At 57.8% G+C, this 18324-nt stretch overlaps 1 protein-coding gene and 1 long non-coding RNA gene across 2 annotated transcripts; one reads left to right on the top strand and one right to left on the bottom strand.

The window, feature by feature from the left end:
* The first annotated feature begins 1935 nt into the window (after positions 1-1935).
* Positions 1936-3895, top strand: LOC118852951. The gene is made up of 2 exons (XR_005010638.1): positions 1936-2837; positions 3529-3895. It is a non-coding gene; the product is annotated as an uncharacterized LOC118852951 (long non-coding RNA).
* Positions 3896-4043: 148 nt separating this feature from the next.
* CCND1 (cyclin D1) lies at positions 4044-16276 on the bottom strand. Its single transcript, XM_036762701.1, has 5 exons — positions 15841-16276; positions 14376-14591; positions 13512-13671; positions 8351-8499; positions 4044-4556 (listed from the first exon to the last, which is right to left on the bottom strand). The coding sequence occupies exons 1-5, from the start codon at positions 16036-16038 to the stop codon at positions 4401-4403; spliced, it is 879 nt and encodes a 292-aa protein (XP_036618596.1). The 5' UTR covers positions 16039-16276; the 3' UTR covers positions 4044-4400.
* Between the last annotated feature and the right edge of the window lie 2048 nt (positions 16277-18324).

The following is an 18324-nucleotide window of genomic DNA, read 5'->3' as shown; positions in this document are numbered from 1 at the left end:
CAGTGTGGCTGGACTGAGGAGTCCCAAGCTCAGATTTGCTGAGAAACCAAGAGAGGATCCACAAAATGCACAAGGCAGCTGAGATAACAAACACCAGCACATCCCCACTAGGCTGACGCATAGAACAGGATTTGGAGGAAGGAGGGTTCGGACGGGAACCGGCAGGCTTGGGCGACCAACTTCCCCAGCAGGCCCCGCTCTTTACAAACCCGAGACTGACCACACAGACTCTGCTCTGTGCTTCTTAAGGACTGGCTGGTCCTAAACCAAGCTTTTGCACCTGCTGTGCCCCATGCCCAGAACTACTTTACATCTATCCACATCTACACACAGCATCTCCCCTGACCAAGTCTTAAGTGGCTGTCTATATGTCCCCAGCACCTAGTACAAGCTAGATCCTCTGTAAATGCTTAAGCCAACTGCCCAAGGACCACATTCTATTGAGACATGGGATCTGGGTAGATCTTGGCATTCCCAAGGACTTTGCACTGGAATACCTGAAGTTAACTCTTGTCCCTCCAAAAGGGGATGAAGGCATGATGGTTCAGCCCATGCTCCATCAGGGAGGCTTAAGGGTCTAGTCTCCCATTTCCTGGGGGAGCCCCTCAAGGCCAGGACTTGCTGACCTCCTTCCTCAATGTCCATCAGGGAGGGAAGCGAGACTCGGTGGTCCTCCTCATCCCTTCTCTCTGAGAGGGAACCAGGAGTGAGGCCCCCACTTGGTAACATGCAGCAGCTTCCTGCCCAATTGGCAAAGACGACAGCACAGTCACTGGGTTTTACAAAGTTTATTTCTAGAATTTAAATTTTTTTTTAAAGTTTTTTCTTTTTTTTTTTTCTTTTTTTTTCTGGAAACTTGTCTGTTACAGGTCTGTTGGTGAAAATGTGCATTTCAGACCAGGGATGCCAATAAGCACAATATAAAAACGTACACATCTGACTTGCCTGTTTCCTATAAGATTGTTATAAATCTGTAAATAACGGGACATATAAAGCACCTCTGTGGACACATGAACCCGCGATCAGCCTTTGGCCTCTTAGTACGTACAATATTGAAAGAAACTTACCGGATACACCACCACTGAGCTTAGCACAGAGCCCCCCAGACCCCGTGTCCCTCCCTCCCTCCCCACCCGCAACACAGAGATGCCACACAAACAGAAAAGGGTTTCTGAGGTAAAGCGTAAATGTTCCCCACATGTGGCCAGGATGGATGGATGCGGTCCTAGCGCTGCCACGCTGCCACCCTCCATGCACCACCAGGGATCTTCACTGCGTTTCTCCTCAAAATAAAAAATAAATGAATTCTAATTCCGTTTTGGTTTTAGCAGCATACAGACAAACAGCTAGATTATTCTTCAGCATACAACTGTTAGCTGGCTTAATGGTAAAACCTACAGGCTTCTCTTAAATTAGCATTATGCTATAATTAACAACAACAAAAACCTAGTATATAATAAACAGATTAAACACACCAAATACGTAGCGTTTCAGAAGACATCCTATGCCAAGGGTGAGTCCCCCCGACAGACAGTCCTAAGAATTAATGCACCTTCCATAGAGCAATGTGGCTAATAACATAGCTTACAACTACTACGATAACGAACCCCAGATCAGATGAAGAATCCACTGTTCTCCATGCACAGCAAACAAGGAAACCTCTGGGACTCAGTCTCTGGGGCTGTTTCTCAACTCTCGCACCCTGCTTGTCAGAGCCCCACTCAGGAGAGAGCGCACACCATCATGGGTTGGCTACTTAGTTGGTTGGCTGGCTTGTTAGTTGGTTGGCTGGCTAGTTGATTGGTTGGTTGGTTAGTTGGCTGGCTGGCTGGTTGGTTGGTTGGTTGGTTGGTTAGTTGGTTGGCTGGCTGGTTGGCTGGTTGGTTAGTTGTCTGGCTGGTTGGTTGGTTGGTTGGCTGGCTGGCTGGTTGGTTGGTTGGTTGGTTGGTTGGCTAGCTGGCTGCCTGGTTGGTTGGTTGGCTGGCTGGCTGGTTGGTGGGTTTGCAGGCCTTTCTGTTTGCAGGAAGAGGGGAGGCTAGGAGTCCAGGACCTGAAAACCCCTGGTTCTAACACGGTTAACTGAAAGCATGAGGTATTGTGAAAGAGGAACCTTTTTTGGGATAGAGCAGTAATCACATTAAGTAAAAAAACTGATCACATAAAAAAAATCTACAAAAAAAATTGTCAATAATATAATTTTCTATGAGAAAATTAAAAACTTATGACACGGCAGTTAATGACATTGTGTAAAAAACTGATCCACAATATATAGCAGCAAAACAACACGACAAAGAGACAGGAAGCGATGCTGGCTGGCTTTTTTTTTTCCTTTTCCAAACCATGCTGGGAATTCATCCATAGCAGCTCAATAAAAATGGAGTATCCCCCACTCCACTCCTGTTACTTTTACAATCACCCCCTTCACCGAACGGCAGCTCCCCCCATGCATCCATCCATCCGTCCATCCATCTGTCCAACTACCCACCACATCCTCCTCCTCCTCCTCCTCCAACGTCATCTTTGTCTCCTTCCACCCCTCCCTCCATCCACCCCCTCCCTTCATCTACTTACTTCCTAAAGAATAACACAACATGCGTCGCCCAGATGTGCAAATTTTCGGTCACTCCCCAAGGGAAGAAGAAAGACGCAGACGCCAGCCCCCCTCCCTGGGTTCTCCAGCTCTGGTGCGTGGTTTCCAATGGCCAGGCAGAGCACTTGGGGAAAGAAGACCCCTCCTCCCAAGAGCTGCATCTACACAGCGTTTGGTTTTTTGTTTCTGATAACTTTCCTCCAAAGGACCGGTCTTTGACAAGCTGCGTTAAACTGCTACGTCATAGGTAAGCACAAGGCATTGTGGGGATTTTTTTGTGGTTTTTTTTTTTTAAAACCAAGGGGGAGATTGCATTATTTTACAAGTCATACTGGCCTTCTGAATTTTCTCTGCAATAAATATGCTTTATAGCCTTAACTATAAATTATATATTTTAGCCTTTTAAAACCTTCTGTTGTAAAACAGGTAGATATTATCCTTAAAACTACACGGTCTAAGGTGAACCTTTAAGGCCCCTAATTTACAAACATCAGTTGGCACTAAAGATGTGATGAGCCTTGAGAAGGGCAGGAGTGCATCCTGGCAATTTGTGAACCAATTTTCTCTCTCTCACCTGAAACCCAACCACCTCAAACCACCATGGCTGGACCCGAGTCCAGCCAACGCGCTCACTCGGCAGCCTACCTCTGAGCAGACGTTCACTTCCAAACCATTCCATTTTAGAAAGTCCCCCCCCCACCCCCCATGCAACACACCCATGTGGCTCCCTCTCCCTCTCACGGACTAAAAGTGCTTTGGAATGGAATGGTTTCGGAGCAGAACGCGGATTCCACCAGATGGACGGAGGAGGAGGCAGTGGCGGCAGAAGGAGGGATGCCCGAAGCACCCAGCCTTTCACACACCGGTCGGGGTACACTAAAAAAAATAGGAAGATTACAAAAATAGAATATATTATGTCACTACTTTGTCTTTTCTAGAATACATGTCCTGGATGAGTCTCGTGTGTGTGTGTGCGCGTAAGGTAAGAGAGAGAACTCTGGAACCGAGGCTTCCTCCACCCAGGAGATCCTGAGGGACCCACAAGAATTGGCCTGAAATGAAGCGCTCTGTTATGCTGAACCACTCATGAGACGGAAGAAGAGAGACACCTAGGGAAGGAGCTAAGCCGTTCAGAGACAGGCCGTAAAGTGACTACATGCATTAGCTAGCGGGGGACAGAGATGCTGGGGCCGCGGGCGGGCAGGGGGCCACGATGCCTCCCTCGGAGAGCCCTAGGAGCTCTACGTCTACAAAAAGAAGAAAAACGCTAACCCTCTTCTACTTATAAACGGCTGGTTTCACTTTTTCTGCTTCATTTTGTGGTTTTTGCATTTTGGGGCTTTTTTTTTTTTTGGTTTTTCACCATGTAAGGAATCAAATCTAAGACCTCCCCTGGAGACCTCCTCCTCGTGTTAGCGCCTGTCTTTACAACACACAGTCATAAACACATTAATATAAAACCTAGTTGATTATTAGAGTATAAAAGCATCTATTTGCGGCCAAAGCCCCTTCCCCCGGGGCCATGCGAATCCTTTTTTTCCTCTTTTTTTTCCAAGACAGTTTTTGGGATGGTTTCTGTAAGTCACGGATGGAGGGGGAGAGAGAGTGAGAAAGGACAGGAACAGAGAGAAGGAAGGTCCGTTTCTGCATAAAAGTGTCCTGGAGAAGGTTTTCTGCATGTGGGTGGGTGTTAATGGTGGGGGTCGGGGTGGAGGGGTGGGTTCTGACATGGCGGCGGCGGCCTCCTTCCCCAGATGCCCTTTGTTTGCCTCTAGACTCAGCAAACCCCCAGGAGATGGTGGGTGGCCCCTCAAATGTTCACATCTCGCACATCGGTGGGCGTGTAGGACAGGTCTGCCTCCTCCTCCATGTTCTTGGGCACTGAGGATGAGCTGTGTTGCTGGGCCTGGCGCAGGCTGGACTCCAGGAGGGCTTCGATCTGCTCCTGGCAGGCTCGTAAGCAATCCTGTGGGGTGGGGGGAGAGAAAAGGCCAGCCTTGAGAACCCCGCCGGCCTACCCGCCCATTGATCCTGCCAGGACACGGAGGTCAAGCCCTCTTCCTAATCTGGGGGCTCTGCTTAGGGGATGAGGGACCCATGGTCAGAGTGGCTCACACCTCCCCTCAAATGTTCAACACCTCTGGCTAAGAGTGGGCAGGCCACGTCAGGCAGTCTCCTGGGGGCTGGTAGTCAGGAGACCTTCCCTCTAACGTTGGGGAGGGTGGCCCAACTGACCCACTGCCCCACTGAATGCCAAAGCCTTTTTGAATGGATGGAGGTGTGAAGTTTTCCTCTGGGCCTTATCATGGAAACAGCATCTCAGGGTCTCTGGGGCAGCCTGCAGACGGCCTTAATTCAATTCCAAAGCATTGCTTAAGCGCATACTGCGTGCTAGTCTCTGCTAGGGTCAGGAGACTTGTCTAGGAACCAATAAGGGGAACTCTGATGGTGCCGGGGGGGACTACATCAGTCTGTGCTTGTACCCCCGGCACCAGCACAACACCTGGCACACAGCAGGGGCTAAATACATGCCTCCTGGTGGATGAATTGGGCCCCGCCACAAGGGAGGGACTATAGCCATTAATATCAGCATCCAGCCCTGGACTGAGCCTTTCCCAGGATAACACAGCTAAGGAAGCCTGAGGCAGAATTTGAACCCAGGCCTGTCTGACTCCAACACTCTCCTTATTCTACTACTTGGCCTCTAGCATTTCCTTGGGAACAGATGCCTTGGCAAAGAGCCCAGTGCCTGGCACACAGTAGGTGCTTAATCAGTATGTGCCGATTGATCTCGCTGGAGGCAGACACAGATCTGGCCACTGGCCGACCTGACTGAGGCTCGCCTGTGCCTAGGGGTGACGCAGTCAGCAGCCCCCAAGATGTGGCCAAGCCCAGGAGCCGCCCCCTGGCTCCTCTGTCTGATGAGGGGCTTCAGGTTTCCTCCCCCTCTAGCCTCAGCCACCCCCTTGGCCTTCTGGGAGAAAGCACTGTCCAGAGTGCTAGGTGGGCCCACCAGCTAACCATGCCCCGGGGGCCTCTTGGGTATAGGGGAGTGGGGCTGATCCCACTCCTAAACAGAACCTGACCTCTCTCAGACCCAAGATACCAGGAAGGAGGGGGTCCGCCCAGACCGCCTGTCTGTCTGGTGGCCGGTGCTCCCTGCCCTGGGAATAGGATCCCTATGGGCAACCCCAGGATCTGGGCCCCCCAATATATGTAACTCAACAGTCCCGGCATCCCAGGACACTCCCAGATGGGGGGGGGGGTCCCACCATCACAAAATCAACAAACAGATGTCTGTTAAGCACCAAGTGCCAGGAACACAAAGAAGAAGTCATTCAGACGTTCTGGGCCTGTGTCCTTATCTGTAAAACAAGGCCCATCCTCTGACGCTGCACACTGCCAGGCTCCCCCGCTGGGCCACGGCCCACTCGAGGCTGCCTCCAGCCTGGGGCCCGGATCTGGTGTCTCCTGAGCACCGACAGTGCAGCGGGCCTGGAGCCCACAGGACTGGAGTTCAAATCCTGTCTCAGCCACCCATTAGCTGTGTGGCCCTGGACAAGTCACTTTACCACCACCTCAGGTACCTCCTCTATAGAATAGGGATCCTAGCGACAGCTCCCCACCAGGGCTACGAGGACCAGACAAGGGAAGCACTAGGGAAAAGCCGGGTTGCTGATGGTGAAGCCCAACGGCCGCCCTCTTGTTCCTGACTCGCCTAGTGCCTGGGAACGCCAAGGTTTTCGTGACATCCTCTCTGGCCTGGGTTCGAATCCTGCCTCTGACACACTCTGGCTAGGGACCTCTTCCTCTCTTGGCCTCAATCTGTTCCTCTGTGAAATGGGAATACTCAGTTCAATAAGCGCCATCCACGGCCCTTACTTCAGAGGGCTGAGGTCAACGCGGTGATGATGACGCTGCCTCCCTCGGGGCCGGGGGCCTTTGGGGCACCTGAGATGAACAGAGAGTTTCTGAGGCTCAGTGAAGGGGGGAGAGAAGTGGTCTTGAGCTCCACAGAGAAGGGGCCTGTCTGGGGATGTTCTTCAGGGGCCGCAGTATCGCTCCCCATGGGGCAGCGGCCAGACACCGGCCATTAGGACGGCCGTTATTCATGGGATTTTCCTCCGGGCGCCGAGGCCCCCGGACAACTTGGGACCCAAATAAGGTCAGATCATCCGTGTCCGGGAAGCACATTCCTACAGAGAAGGGACCTGCCGGGAGTAGCCCCCTGACTCTGCAGAAGACGTACCCGGGGCGGGGGGAAGCGTGGTGCTGACCCCCGCACCCTCTGGTTCCCAGTCCTGAGTCACCTAAAACCCTGAGTGGTCCAGGGCAGTCTCTCAGCTCCGAGCCCCGCTTCTGGTTCTGCCAGCCCAAGGCAGAGGCAGCATTACAGCCACATCCTAAACCAAACCTCGAGCAGGTGGTGCTAGGCAGAGATCAAATGAAGACATCAAGGATCTGGGGGTCATGAAGGACCCCTGACCCTGCTGGGACCCCTCAAGAAGGTGGTCAGCATTCCCCAGGAGGCAAAGCGAAGGTGGTTTTGTGTTTTTTTCCTTTAAAAGGACTGACTGTCACTCTCGGTATTTCCTGCATGAGAACACGGGGCCGTAACCTCTGGGCCAATGGGCCACGTACAGAATGGGGCCAGGGAAGAGGCTCGAGGATGTTGAGATTCAGCAGGTCCTGGCTCTACCCCTCATCGGCCTATGTGGGGAACATGGGTGGGTGCCTGTGTCCTCCCACGCGGAGTGAGGGGCTCCACCACGCCTCGGGAGCGCCGCAGTCACTGAATCCAGCCTCAGACACTCCCTAGCTGGGTGACCCTGCCTACCTCAGTTTCCTTTCTGCAAAAGGGAATGAACAGAGCACGGACCAACCTGGGCTTCTGTGGTGTGTGAGCCTCAAATCGCCAGAAACGGGAGCGTGAGTTATTATAGCAGGTGGACAGTTAAAATGCTCCATCTGGTGGGAGAGCCTGGAAGGGCCGTTTTCTTCTCCCTCTCATCGAGGTGCGGGCTGGCTTGAGATCTCCCAAGGATCCCGTCTTTGCGCCCCTTTGTGCCCCGAACCAAGCATGGCTCGCTGGCTGCCAGCCCTCCTCCCTGCCCAGAAAGGCATCACCTGCACAGCCCCAGGGAGAAGCCCTCAGGGAGCATCCATTGGGACTGCGGGGAGCCAAGAGAGGCCAGGCAGTGGGTTCACTTAAGGACACTCTGACCCGGCTTCTTGCTCTCTCTTTGTGTCCTGGACAAAAGCCACTGGGGGTCGACCCTCCCCCAGGGGCCTTAACTTCGGTTCTGCCAATGTGACCTCTGTGGACGACCCCTTCTCTGAGTCTCCACCTCCTCCCGTGTAAACAGAGGGACGTTCCTGCTATACAGCTGATGTCCTGGGACCTAACCACAACCTGTGACCTCCCTGGAAGGCAGAGCCCTGACCTGGGTTCTAATACTGGCTCTGCCTTCGTTATATCTCCCCTCTGTGGCCTTGGTCAAGATACCCCAAGATATCAGGGCTGCTGTGAGAGTCGAAGGAAGGCCTGAGCAGAGCGGCTGGCACACAGTTGGTGCTTAATAAATGCTTTCCCCCATTTTGCCCCTTTCCTGTAGGCCCTTCCAGCCGCATCGAGACACAATCTTGTCTCCGCAACCTTGGCCAAATCCCTTGGCCTTTCTTGATCCCCAGTTTCTCCATTTGGCCCCCCAAACCGAGCCGCCTGCACTGTGGTGATGGAGGTGAGGGCGCGTGACTTACCGGGTCACACTTAATAACTTGAGACAGGAATCTGGTGAGGCGCTGGTAGGTGAGGAAGGAGTTGGTGCTCCCCAGGTGCAGACCCTGGACTGCAGCCACCACGCTCCCCGCGGCGATCATGGAAGGGGGGTTGGAAATGAATTTCACGTCTGGCATAGAGAAGGGGGAAGGAAGCAGATGTTTAGGCGGTGTCAAGTAAGCTTCAAAGAACTGCAGACCCGGGGTCACCCCCAAACCAGACCCCCACCCCGACTTTGACAAGGGGTTGTCCTATACGGGATGGCAGTCATGAAAAGCACGTGGTCAGGGAGGGTGCGAGGAGAGGCTGGCCAGCCCATGGTCTGACCATGGCTCCTGGCACGACCTCCATGGTAGGGGGGGTCAGTCAGCCAAGGTTCCCCCACACAGAGCCCATCAGGCCCCTCCTGGAGGGATGAGGTCTGAGGTGGGCCATGAGATCTGGTCCTTTCTAATCTTCCTAACCTTGAGAAATGAAGGCCACTGAAGGCAGTGAGACAAACCCAGGGACATATTTGGAAATACAGAAATGCCCCCCTCATTCCCCTGGGGGGGGTGTGAAAAACCTACAACAAAAGCTCCTCCCCAGACAGCCCCGACCTGTCAGTAACAAGATAATGCATATTTAAATGAAGGCTTCATCTTCAAAATTCTTTGTCTCTACCTCCCCTCCTGTCACTGGCTGCGTCCACCCTGGCAACAGAATCAGTGTGATGTGGTGGAGCCTAAGTGACGGGGGTCCCGGAGAGGGCAGACGGGACCCCATGCTGGCGAGGGCCTGGCCTTCCTGCAGCCTGCATTGATGTAGGTCTGGCCCAGCCCTCCCTGGGGGCCCATCACTGCCGTCTACATGCTTGCTCTCCTCCAGACTGCCATGCTTGGAATGGGCTGGATCCCCTAGCCTAGCCTGCTACCCCAGGAGGGGCTCCTGGACCAAGAAAGATGAGCCTTCCAGCTTGCGGGGTACAGGGGCACCCCTGCGTCCTGCTGGAAGGGACCCCAAAATTCAAAGCAAAGAGAACTCAAAGGTGGAGCTAAGGTGGCCCCACCATCTGCACCCAAAGGAAGTGAACAGAGTATCTGCCTCTCAGGGAGTTGGGGGGTGGGGGGCAAAAAAAGGGAAACTAACCCACTCTGGAGGGCTCAAAAAGTTTTCAGAATTAAAATTTAAAACAGGCCCAAGCATTTTTCATCATTTCAGGTTAGTGGGAACAGCCAGAAACGAGTAAGGAAGAGCCATCCCCCAAGCTCAGGAGTGGGGCCCCAGAGAGGGGAGGGCTCCCAGGGCTGAGCTGAGGCACCAGCGTTCCCAAGATTCACCAACGCAGAGACCTGAGGGGGCAGATGAGCAAACGGGGGGAGGTAGACAGGCAGGTTCTCCCCCCCCCCCCACAGCTGCCCCTGGCCTCGTGAACAAGGGTCATTATCACTTTAGCTTCCCACGGGACCCACAGCCTGCCTTCTGGGTACTCCCCGATTTGGGCTCTCTCCTCCCTCCCTGCCTTTTCCAGGCCTGCCTATTTACACAAGAGAAGCAGGCTCCAGGATTTGAGTGCCCAGGCTCAGTGCCGCTCACTGCGGCTGCTGGCTCGGGAGATGCTCTCATCAATACTGATCCGGGCGGCATACATCACTCCACCTCCGAGTCCTCATCCTCCAGAAGAGCCCCCTCCCAGCTCTATCTTTGTCTGAGCCTCTGTTTCCCCATCTGTCAAATCAGGGGGATGGGCTCTTCCAGGAGATGTGCCCAGGGCCCACCCTCCCCAACCGGAAGGGGTCCACGGAGGGCTTCCCGAGGACGGGAGTCTGGCGCACCCTCGTTACTTGGCAGTGGCCGAGGGAACAGAAACGGGGCTGGTGTCTCCCCCGTGCCTGGCCCAGGCCGGCTCTCCCTTGTCCTCCACCAGGAGGCCCCGAATTTCCGCATACTAATCAGGGGGCCCCTCGGGCCTGTAATTGGATGCCCCCGAGTGCAGAGTGTGGCATCATTGTCAGGCCCCATCGCCTCATCTCGCGCCGCTCAGCGCCCACAAACAAGGGGAACTCGGCGAGATGAATGAGGCCTGACACGGGGACAAAGGGCCGGGGGCCCCCGGCAATTGAAGCCCACATCCCCAGTAGCCTCTCTGAGACTTCATCCAAAAAGAATAAACAACTTGAGCGTTGTTAAAGAGGGAGCGAGGGGGAAAGGGAAGGGGCCGAGAAGAATGCCAGCCACCCTGAAGGGAAGACAAAGCGGCCTCGAGGCGCGCGGTCACCCCTTTCCTTTCTAAATGGGCGCACACATCCAGTCTGAGAGCTGCAGGCTATGAATGAAAACCTTTTCATTGAGGCCAATCAGCGCGGCTCCCATAAATCACGCGGGGACCGGGCAGCAGGTTTCAACTGGTCCCATACCTTGAGCCCCGATGCCGGGAGCCAGAAGGGAGGCCCTGTCAAGGCAGGCTTCAAAGGCCTTTCTCCCCATTCCGGAGGGCGCAGGGGAAGCGGGCAGCCCTCCGTGTGCAGAGGAGGAGGTGTGCACCGGCCTGCGCCCACGGCCGCCCATTGTCCCCTGGTATAGGACAGAGCTTTCCTGGGCACTGTTCTGAGCCGGGCCGGACAGTTATCCGGCCTGCCCCTGCCAAGGTCCATTCATTAAACTCAATTATGTGATAACTTCAAACGACTCTGCTAATTTTTCCCCTAACCTACCGCAGCACAAAGAAAACCTCTCCTATCTTAAAAAAAAAAATATGCCCAGATGGCACGCGGTCACACAGCTGCCCAGTTAAGAGACCAGAACTCCAAATTCCATAGCGCCCCTCCCCCCTCCACTGTCCTTCCTCCTGGGTTGGGGGTGGGGCGCTTAATCCTTCCTCAGCCCCCTCCTCATTAAAGGCTTTCCTTAAAGCAATAAGGACTCACTCTTTCTTCCCTCCTTCCAACTCCCATCGTTGGAGACCCCCCAGCTCCGAAGCAGCCAGCCTGGCCCCCCAGCCCTAATCCCCACCCCAGCACACCAGGCCCCTCCCAGAACTGGACGGAAGGAAGCATGGAGGAGGCAGGGGCTCACCCCCAGGCCCGGGCAGCCAGCCCTGCTCCACCGTGGGTGACCAGGGAGGCCCGAAGCAGGCCAAAGTACTGCAGCCTGCAAGTACAACCTTTGAACTGGGCCTCCTCCCCCCTCCTTCCACATCCCTGTTTCCAAAGGGGAGGCTGGCTAACCAAGCCCCACCTCCCCAGCCAGGTACCAGGCCCCTCGGCGATGGCCCTCAGAGCTACCGAGGGCTCTGGGAAACCCGCTGAGCACTTCCTGAAGGAGAGGGAGGAGGAGGAGGGAGCAGCTGCCACTGTAGTCTTTATCCTCAGTGAACTTTTGGGATTCTATGAAAACGTTCCCAGCGCCATAAAAGGCCGACTGCACGAGTTTCCAAAGGTCCCTGCTCTCCCTCTCCCCTGCTCAGCAGAGCCAGGGCTGGCCTATGGTGGCTAAAGTAGCTGAGCCCCTGGGGGCCCAGGGTGGGGGGGCTCCCGGACAGCTCTGGGTGGGGGAGGGGGCTGCTGAACCACTCCTCAGGACGCTTGGGTAAGCCCCAAATGGGGCAGGGATGGGGGACTGGGAATCAGCTGGCATGCACTTAGGCCCTTGGAGCGCTCCCAGAAAATCCGGCCTGAACCTCAGGGGAGCATCCGAATGCCCCCAGCAGGGCGGCCTGGGACCTTTCCATGGCTCAGCCAAATGAACAGTTAGCCTGAAATGCCAAGATCCCAGGAGAGAGAGAGAGAGAGAGAGAGAGAGAGAGAGAGAGAGAGAGAGAGAGAGAGAGAGGAGAAGAGCAGAGAGCAAGCATCGGATAAGTAGACAGGGACATCCAGCCACTGTGCTGCGGTCCAGTCCTGTGCTTGGACCTGAGCTCAAATCCTGCCCCACACTAGCTTTCTGACCCCGGGCAAGATCTCTGTGGGTCATCTGTCAAGTGGAGATATCGATGCCCATGGCAGCCACCCTCACAGGGTTGCTCAGAGTCTCCAGTGAGATCATGTCTGGCATGGGCTTCGCAAATTTCAAAGTAATCTAACAAATGTCGGCCATGATGATCCCTGTTTACTATTTATTGTTATAATGACTAGTTTTGTTATTATTAATAATGATACTAGCATTATTCGGCCCTTTACGGAGACCCGACAACAGCCGGCCAGCCCGCATTTGGCCTCACGGCATCTCATCTGCCAGATCATCTTGTGTTGGGGCCCAAGAGGCAAAGACAGGACCTAGAGACAGGCTTCTGTGCTGCCAACACCCCCCCCACACACCCCTGGTCCAGTGACCCACCCTGGCAGGAACTGGAGAAGCGCCCTCCAGCTAGCTCCTTTGGAGCAGAGTCTTTGGGGGCAGCTGCTGGTTCTCAGACTCCCAATGCCCAGGGGCCAGCCACCCCTAACAGGCAGAATCGCAAAGGGGGAAGAGAAGGGGAGGCCCGGGTCGCCTCTGCTGGCAATCCGGGTCTGCCCGACCCAAGCTTGATCCAACAGCCCCTCCCTCCTGCTGAGGCCCACACCATGCCCTTGGCCCGGGCCTCAGCGTCTGCTAGCGCTCCGCTGGCCGCCCCCGCACATGGCCCATCGGCCGGGGGCACGTGGTGTGAGCGGGAGAGCTGAGGCTGGGGCTCCCCTCCCTTCCAGCCCCTCCTGGCTGCAGGCCCAGCTCGGGGAGAGGCCAGGGGAGGGGTGGGGGCCTGGCTTGGCAGCCTCATTAAGGATGCAGGGAAGAGGGTGGAGGCAGAAGTGGGGAGGAGTTTGGCCCCAACATAGCCACCCTCCTCCCCCTTTGCAAGCTGACACAATGAAAGGGGGGGCCCTGCAGCCCCCCCCCAGACAAATAGTAATCCTACCAATGGCACAGAAAAAAACCTTTCTGTTCACTGTCTTCAGATCACTGGAAATGGGGGTAGAGCGCTTTTCCCAAGAGAAATCAAGCAGCCCGGCCCCTCCCTGGGAACAGCGGGCACTCCGGGGCAGGGGATGGCCCGGCAAGGTGGGCCGGAGGCTTCCAGCAGCCCTTCCAGGAGGCAGTGCCCAGGCACAGGGACCACAGACTGGCCTAAGGGAGCCTCCCGGTGCCCGGTGCCAAGCAGCACAGGCGCCTCCTGCCCCAACCTACCTGTAGCGCAGAGGGCCACGAAGGTCTGCGCGTGTTTCCGGATGATCTGCTTGTTCTCCTCCAGCACCGGCATCTTGGACAGAAAGTGTTCAATGAAGTCGTGGGGGGTCATGGCCGCCAGGTGCCACTTCAGCTTGTTGACCAGCAGCAGCTCCATGTGCTGCGAAGAGAGAGTGAGGGGAGTGCAGGGAAGGGGGGAGTTGCCCCAGGTGTCCCTCGTGGGATGGATGCCAGGGTGGAAGGAGGAAGGGGGCCACGGCCCCCACGGAAAGGAAGGAGGCTTCCTAGGGAAGGATGACCGGCGGTCACCACAGGAGGGGGGGCTGTTTCCAGGAGCTCAGACAAAAGGACCTCCCACCATCTGGAAGGATTGGAGCCAGGCTTGGGAGCCCTGTGGCCGCGAGCACGCGGGGACGCCGCTAGAGGGCAGCCGCTGCCCACTTTGTGGCCACGTTAACTTGGTATAAACGTGGTGGCTGGAGGAGGGGAGGGGAAGGGAAGGGAAGGGAGCGGAGCGGAGCGGAGGGGAGGGGAGGGGAGGGGGGCGAGGCAGGGGCGCATCTTGGGGGAGGGCAGGGACAGGGCTGGAAGTAGGCAAAAGGGCTCTCTATCTCTGTGCCCCAACCAGGGTGCTCTCCTTGGGGAATGCTCAGGGGTCCCATTCCTAAATCCCCGCCCAACCCATCAAAGAAGACCCCCCCCCCCACCCAAGGGCTGCCTGCGGTTCTGGGGGCTGGCTGGTCACTGCAATTTGCAAACTGTGACCTCGGTGGGCGGCAGGCTGGGCCAGGGTTGAGGGCATCCAGGGGCACCCCGACCACCCCCCTTCCCCCCAGGAAGCTGGGGCACAGTAGGCATCATTACCAGCAGCTCCTCGGGCCGCACCGAGTGGTCCGTGTAGATACACAGCTTCTCAGCCGTCAGGGGGATGGTCTCCTTCATCTTGGACGCCACGAACATGCAGGTGGCCCCCAGCAGCTGCAGCCGGCTCTTCTTCAGCGGCTCCAGGGACAGGAACCGGTCCAGATAGTTCATAGCCAGGGGGAAGACTTCCTCTTCGCATTTCTGCTCCTCGCACACCTGGGGGTAGGAGGGGGGGATGGAGGCAGGACGCCAGGGACCCCCAACCCTCCGGGCCCCTCGGGAGCAGAGGGCCCGGGATCCCTGAGACACCCTCCCCCCCAGCGGGGCTGGAGGGGCCCCTGCAGAGGGGGCCGTGGAAAGTGCAGAAAGACCAATCAAGTCAAAGTCGCCCCCCCAAAGAAACCCCAAAACAAAAGCGAGGCCCGAGAAACTGAAAGGAAAAGTGGCTGACCGGAGGGCAAGGGAGCGGGAGGGGGGAGTGGGGGGGGCGCGGGTGGGGCGAGATGGGGGTGCTCCTCTGGGGTTCCTTCCCCTGTCCCCTGGGGGGGACCCCGGGCCCAGGTCGCCCGAGGGGAGGGGGCGGCCGGCCTGGCGGCCCCGGGACCAGCGGCCGTGGCCCGAGACACAAAGGTGGCGGCGTCCCCACGCAGGCGGCGCGGCGGCCGCATTTCCCCAGACGTCATCTTTTCAAAAAATATTTAAAAATATTTAAAAAATCTCTTGGCGCGTACAAACCCCCTGACAATGAGTCTCGGGCGAAGCGTGAGCCGACCCCGGTCTCAGGAACCGCGTAGGGTCTGCGGGGGGCGCGCGGGGAGCCCCGAAACGGGACGCCCCCCCCCCGTGCCCGCAGCGCGCGCGGCCGCCCGCCTCTCTGCCAGCCGGGGCAGCGGCCGCGCCTTCGGAAATTAATTAAAAATACTCTGGGGACCGAGGGGCGCCAGCCGAGTGTCCGACAATGGGGGCCAGGGTCCCCGGGGTCCACCCGCGCCCATCCCGAGCCCCCCCGGGGGGCCCGGAGCGCTCCAGCCCCGGGGCCCCGCGACCTGGCCCTGTGCGGCTGGCCGAGGCCCGGAGGCCAGGACGCCCCCCTCCCGCTTACCCACCCGAGGGAGCAGCCCCCGAAGCTGCTCCCCCGAGCCGCCCCCGTGCCCCCTCCAAGCGCGCCCCCTCCTCATTATTAATAAACACTTCTGCTTTGCTATTAATGCGCAAGATGGCGCGGAATACTGGCACGGGCAGCCCCTGCATACGTGTCCTTGGATATTAATTTAAAATAAAATCCCCCCCCCGCCCCCTCCCTCCCCCCCCCGGCCCCGGTCTCGCCGGCCAGCCGCCCGGCCATCTCAGTCGGGCGGCCCTCGGGCGGCCCTCCCGAGCGATGCCGCACCAGGCGGGCGGTCGGCTCCCTTCCTTCCCACGGCCCCGGCTGGGCGGGGGGCGCGCGCTGCAGAGCCCCACCAACCTCGAGCATCCAGGTGGCCACGATCTTGCGCATGTAGGGAAGAATGTCCTTCTGCACGCACTTGAAGTACGAGACGGAGGGCGAGCACGTCTCCTCGGCTTTGAGCATGGTCTGCAGCGCCCGGTCGTTGAGGAGGTTGGCATCGAGGTACGCCCGGCGAATGGTCTCCACCTCGCAGCACAGCAGCTGGTGCTCCATGGCCGGCGGCGGCGGGCTGGCTGCTCCCGGGGCTCGGACGGACGGACGGACCGCGGGATGGACGGGCGGCTGGCTGGACGGCGGGAGTCCGCCGCTGCTGCCGGGGCTACGACCGCAGCGTGCCTCGCGGTGCGGGGCTCGGGGGTCTACGGGCCGGGCCGGCGGGGCGGGGGACGCGCCTCTGGTGGCCCGCCTCGCGGTGCGGAGCGCTGGGCTCGGACGCTGCGGGTGCCGCCGGGCTGCTCGGCCGCCGCCGCCGCCGCCGCCGCCGCCGCCGCTGCTACTGCTGCTCCAGCCTCTGGAGGCTCCAAGACTTTGCAGCTCGCCCGACTCCCCTCCCGTAAGTCCCAGTGACGTGACTGTTGTCGAGCAGAGATCAAAGCCCGGCAGAGAATGAGAAAGGGAGAGAGGGAAGCGGGGGGAGGGCCGGGGGCGGGGGGGAGGCGAGGCGAGGGGGGCCGAGGGGCCGAGCCTTAAAGCCATCCAGCCCCTCGCCTGGGCCAGCCCAGCTCCCACAGAAGCCGGGCTCGAATAGAAATGCTAATCACTCCGGGACCAGCTTTCTTTGGGGGAAGTGCAGAGAGGGGTGCGGGGGAGACCGGGGGGGGGGAGGGTGTCCCCCGCGCTTTGTAAAGGGCAGCTCTTGGTCCTGAGGCGTGGGACAGACCCTGGTGGAGGCCAGGCCACCCGCAGCCAGACGGCCAGGCAGACACGTGAACTCTTAGGGAGCAGACCCCCCCCCCCCCAGCTCGCCAATGACCAAAGGGGCTAAAAGGGGATCCGGAGGGGGGGCAGAGGGCGAGGCCTTTTTTCCCCTTCGATTTAAAAATCATTTTGATTCACTGTTCTAGACACTTGGGAAGCTTCTTAGAACGGCCGCATGTATGCATGCCTGGGCACAAAAGGCCAGCAACTAACTCCCTTGCAAGCGATCCTCCCAGGAAAAGGCAGCATTTCAGCCCACACTTCTCGGCATGGGACCCCTAGCTCTTCTGGCCTCCTTAGAAGCCCACGGAAAGTGCCACCAACAGTCCAGGACAACAAAATGGTGGTCAGCATTTCCTCTAGCCTGTCCTAGTGCTAAGAGGAAGACTTTAGCCAGGGGAGGGAGGGAGGGAGGGAGTTCCAGGCAAACCACCTTTCCCCCGGCCTCCTTCCACCTCTCTTCCCCTCCCCACTCAGGGGAATTCAGCAGCGAACCTCTGAATCCACAGGCAGGCGGCAAAATTCTGTCCTGCCTTCTTGTTGGGAAAGGAAACAGAAACGAGATTGAGAGAGAAGAAAGAGGGGAAAGGGAGAGGAAAGATAAAAGAGAGAAAAGGGGAAGAGAACAAGGAGAGAAAATAGGAAAGGAGAAAATGGAATGAAAGGGAAGAAAAACGAAGAATAAGAGAAAAGAGGCGCATGGCTGGTCCCCCTCCGTCGTCAACTGCGGGGTGGTGGTGGTGGTGGTGGTGGGGGTCACCAAATTTTGCCCTGGGCACAGTCTTGGGAGGGAGGGCTTTGGTGGGTTTCTAATGGAGTCGACAAGAAATTAGCAAGACATGTTCTGCTCATTCCTGCCTTCCTCCATGTGCCTCACACACAGAAGGCGTTTAATAAATGCGTGTTTCCTTCCTTCCTTTGCTGAGGACCGGCGCTCGTGCTTTCTCCAGCCGAGGGGCGTTCAGAATACGTTACAGTCCCAAAGAGCAGCTCCAGGCTGGGCCCCCTTTCCCACCTTCTTTCGTAATCATGTTAATTTCACTGAGCCTGGCCGGGGGGGGGGGGGGGGAGCCCCAGGGTGAGCCCGGGGAGGGGTCGGGGAGTGGTAGAGCTTGGAGCGGCTAGATCCCGCCAGTGCCCCGAGGGCTCTTGGGGGGCCCCTGGGTGGAGGAACGCGACGCGCAGCCTCAAGCACGGGTGGGCGCCCCACCAGGCTGGCAGACCTGGGGATGAAGCTGTGTGGGAGGAGGCCAGGGTCCGGCCGCGTGGAGCCGGTCACCCCGCGCCGCCCACGCCGGGGCCCGACGTCAGAGCCGCGGCTTTCATTCATAAAATCGCGGCCGTGGGACAGGCCCGCGAACGTGCGGGGCCCGGGGCGGGCTGCGACGAACCCCCGAGCCCCGCCGAGCCCGTAGGCGCCCCCGGAGTTAGCCCCCGGCCACCCAACGGGCTCCGAGCCCGATTCCAGGAGGGAGCTTCCCCCCTAGCTGGGTGGAAACCCCAGAGGAAGCTGGAATTAGCATTAGCCAATGGGAGACGAGATGTGTTACCAGGCGGATCAGGCAGATCTCAACGAGGAAC

Source organism: Trichosurus vulpecula, chromosome 6 (assembly GCF_011100635.1).
Source record: "Trichosurus vulpecula isolate mTriVul1 chromosome 6, mTriVul1.pri, whole genome shotgun sequence".
Classification (NCBI taxonomy): domain Eukaryota; kingdom Metazoa; phylum Chordata; class Mammalia; order Diprotodontia; family Phalangeridae; genus Trichosurus; species Trichosurus vulpecula.
The sequence above is the reverse complement of the archived record's forward strand: the minus strand, read 5'-3'. Positions and strand labels throughout refer to the sequence as shown.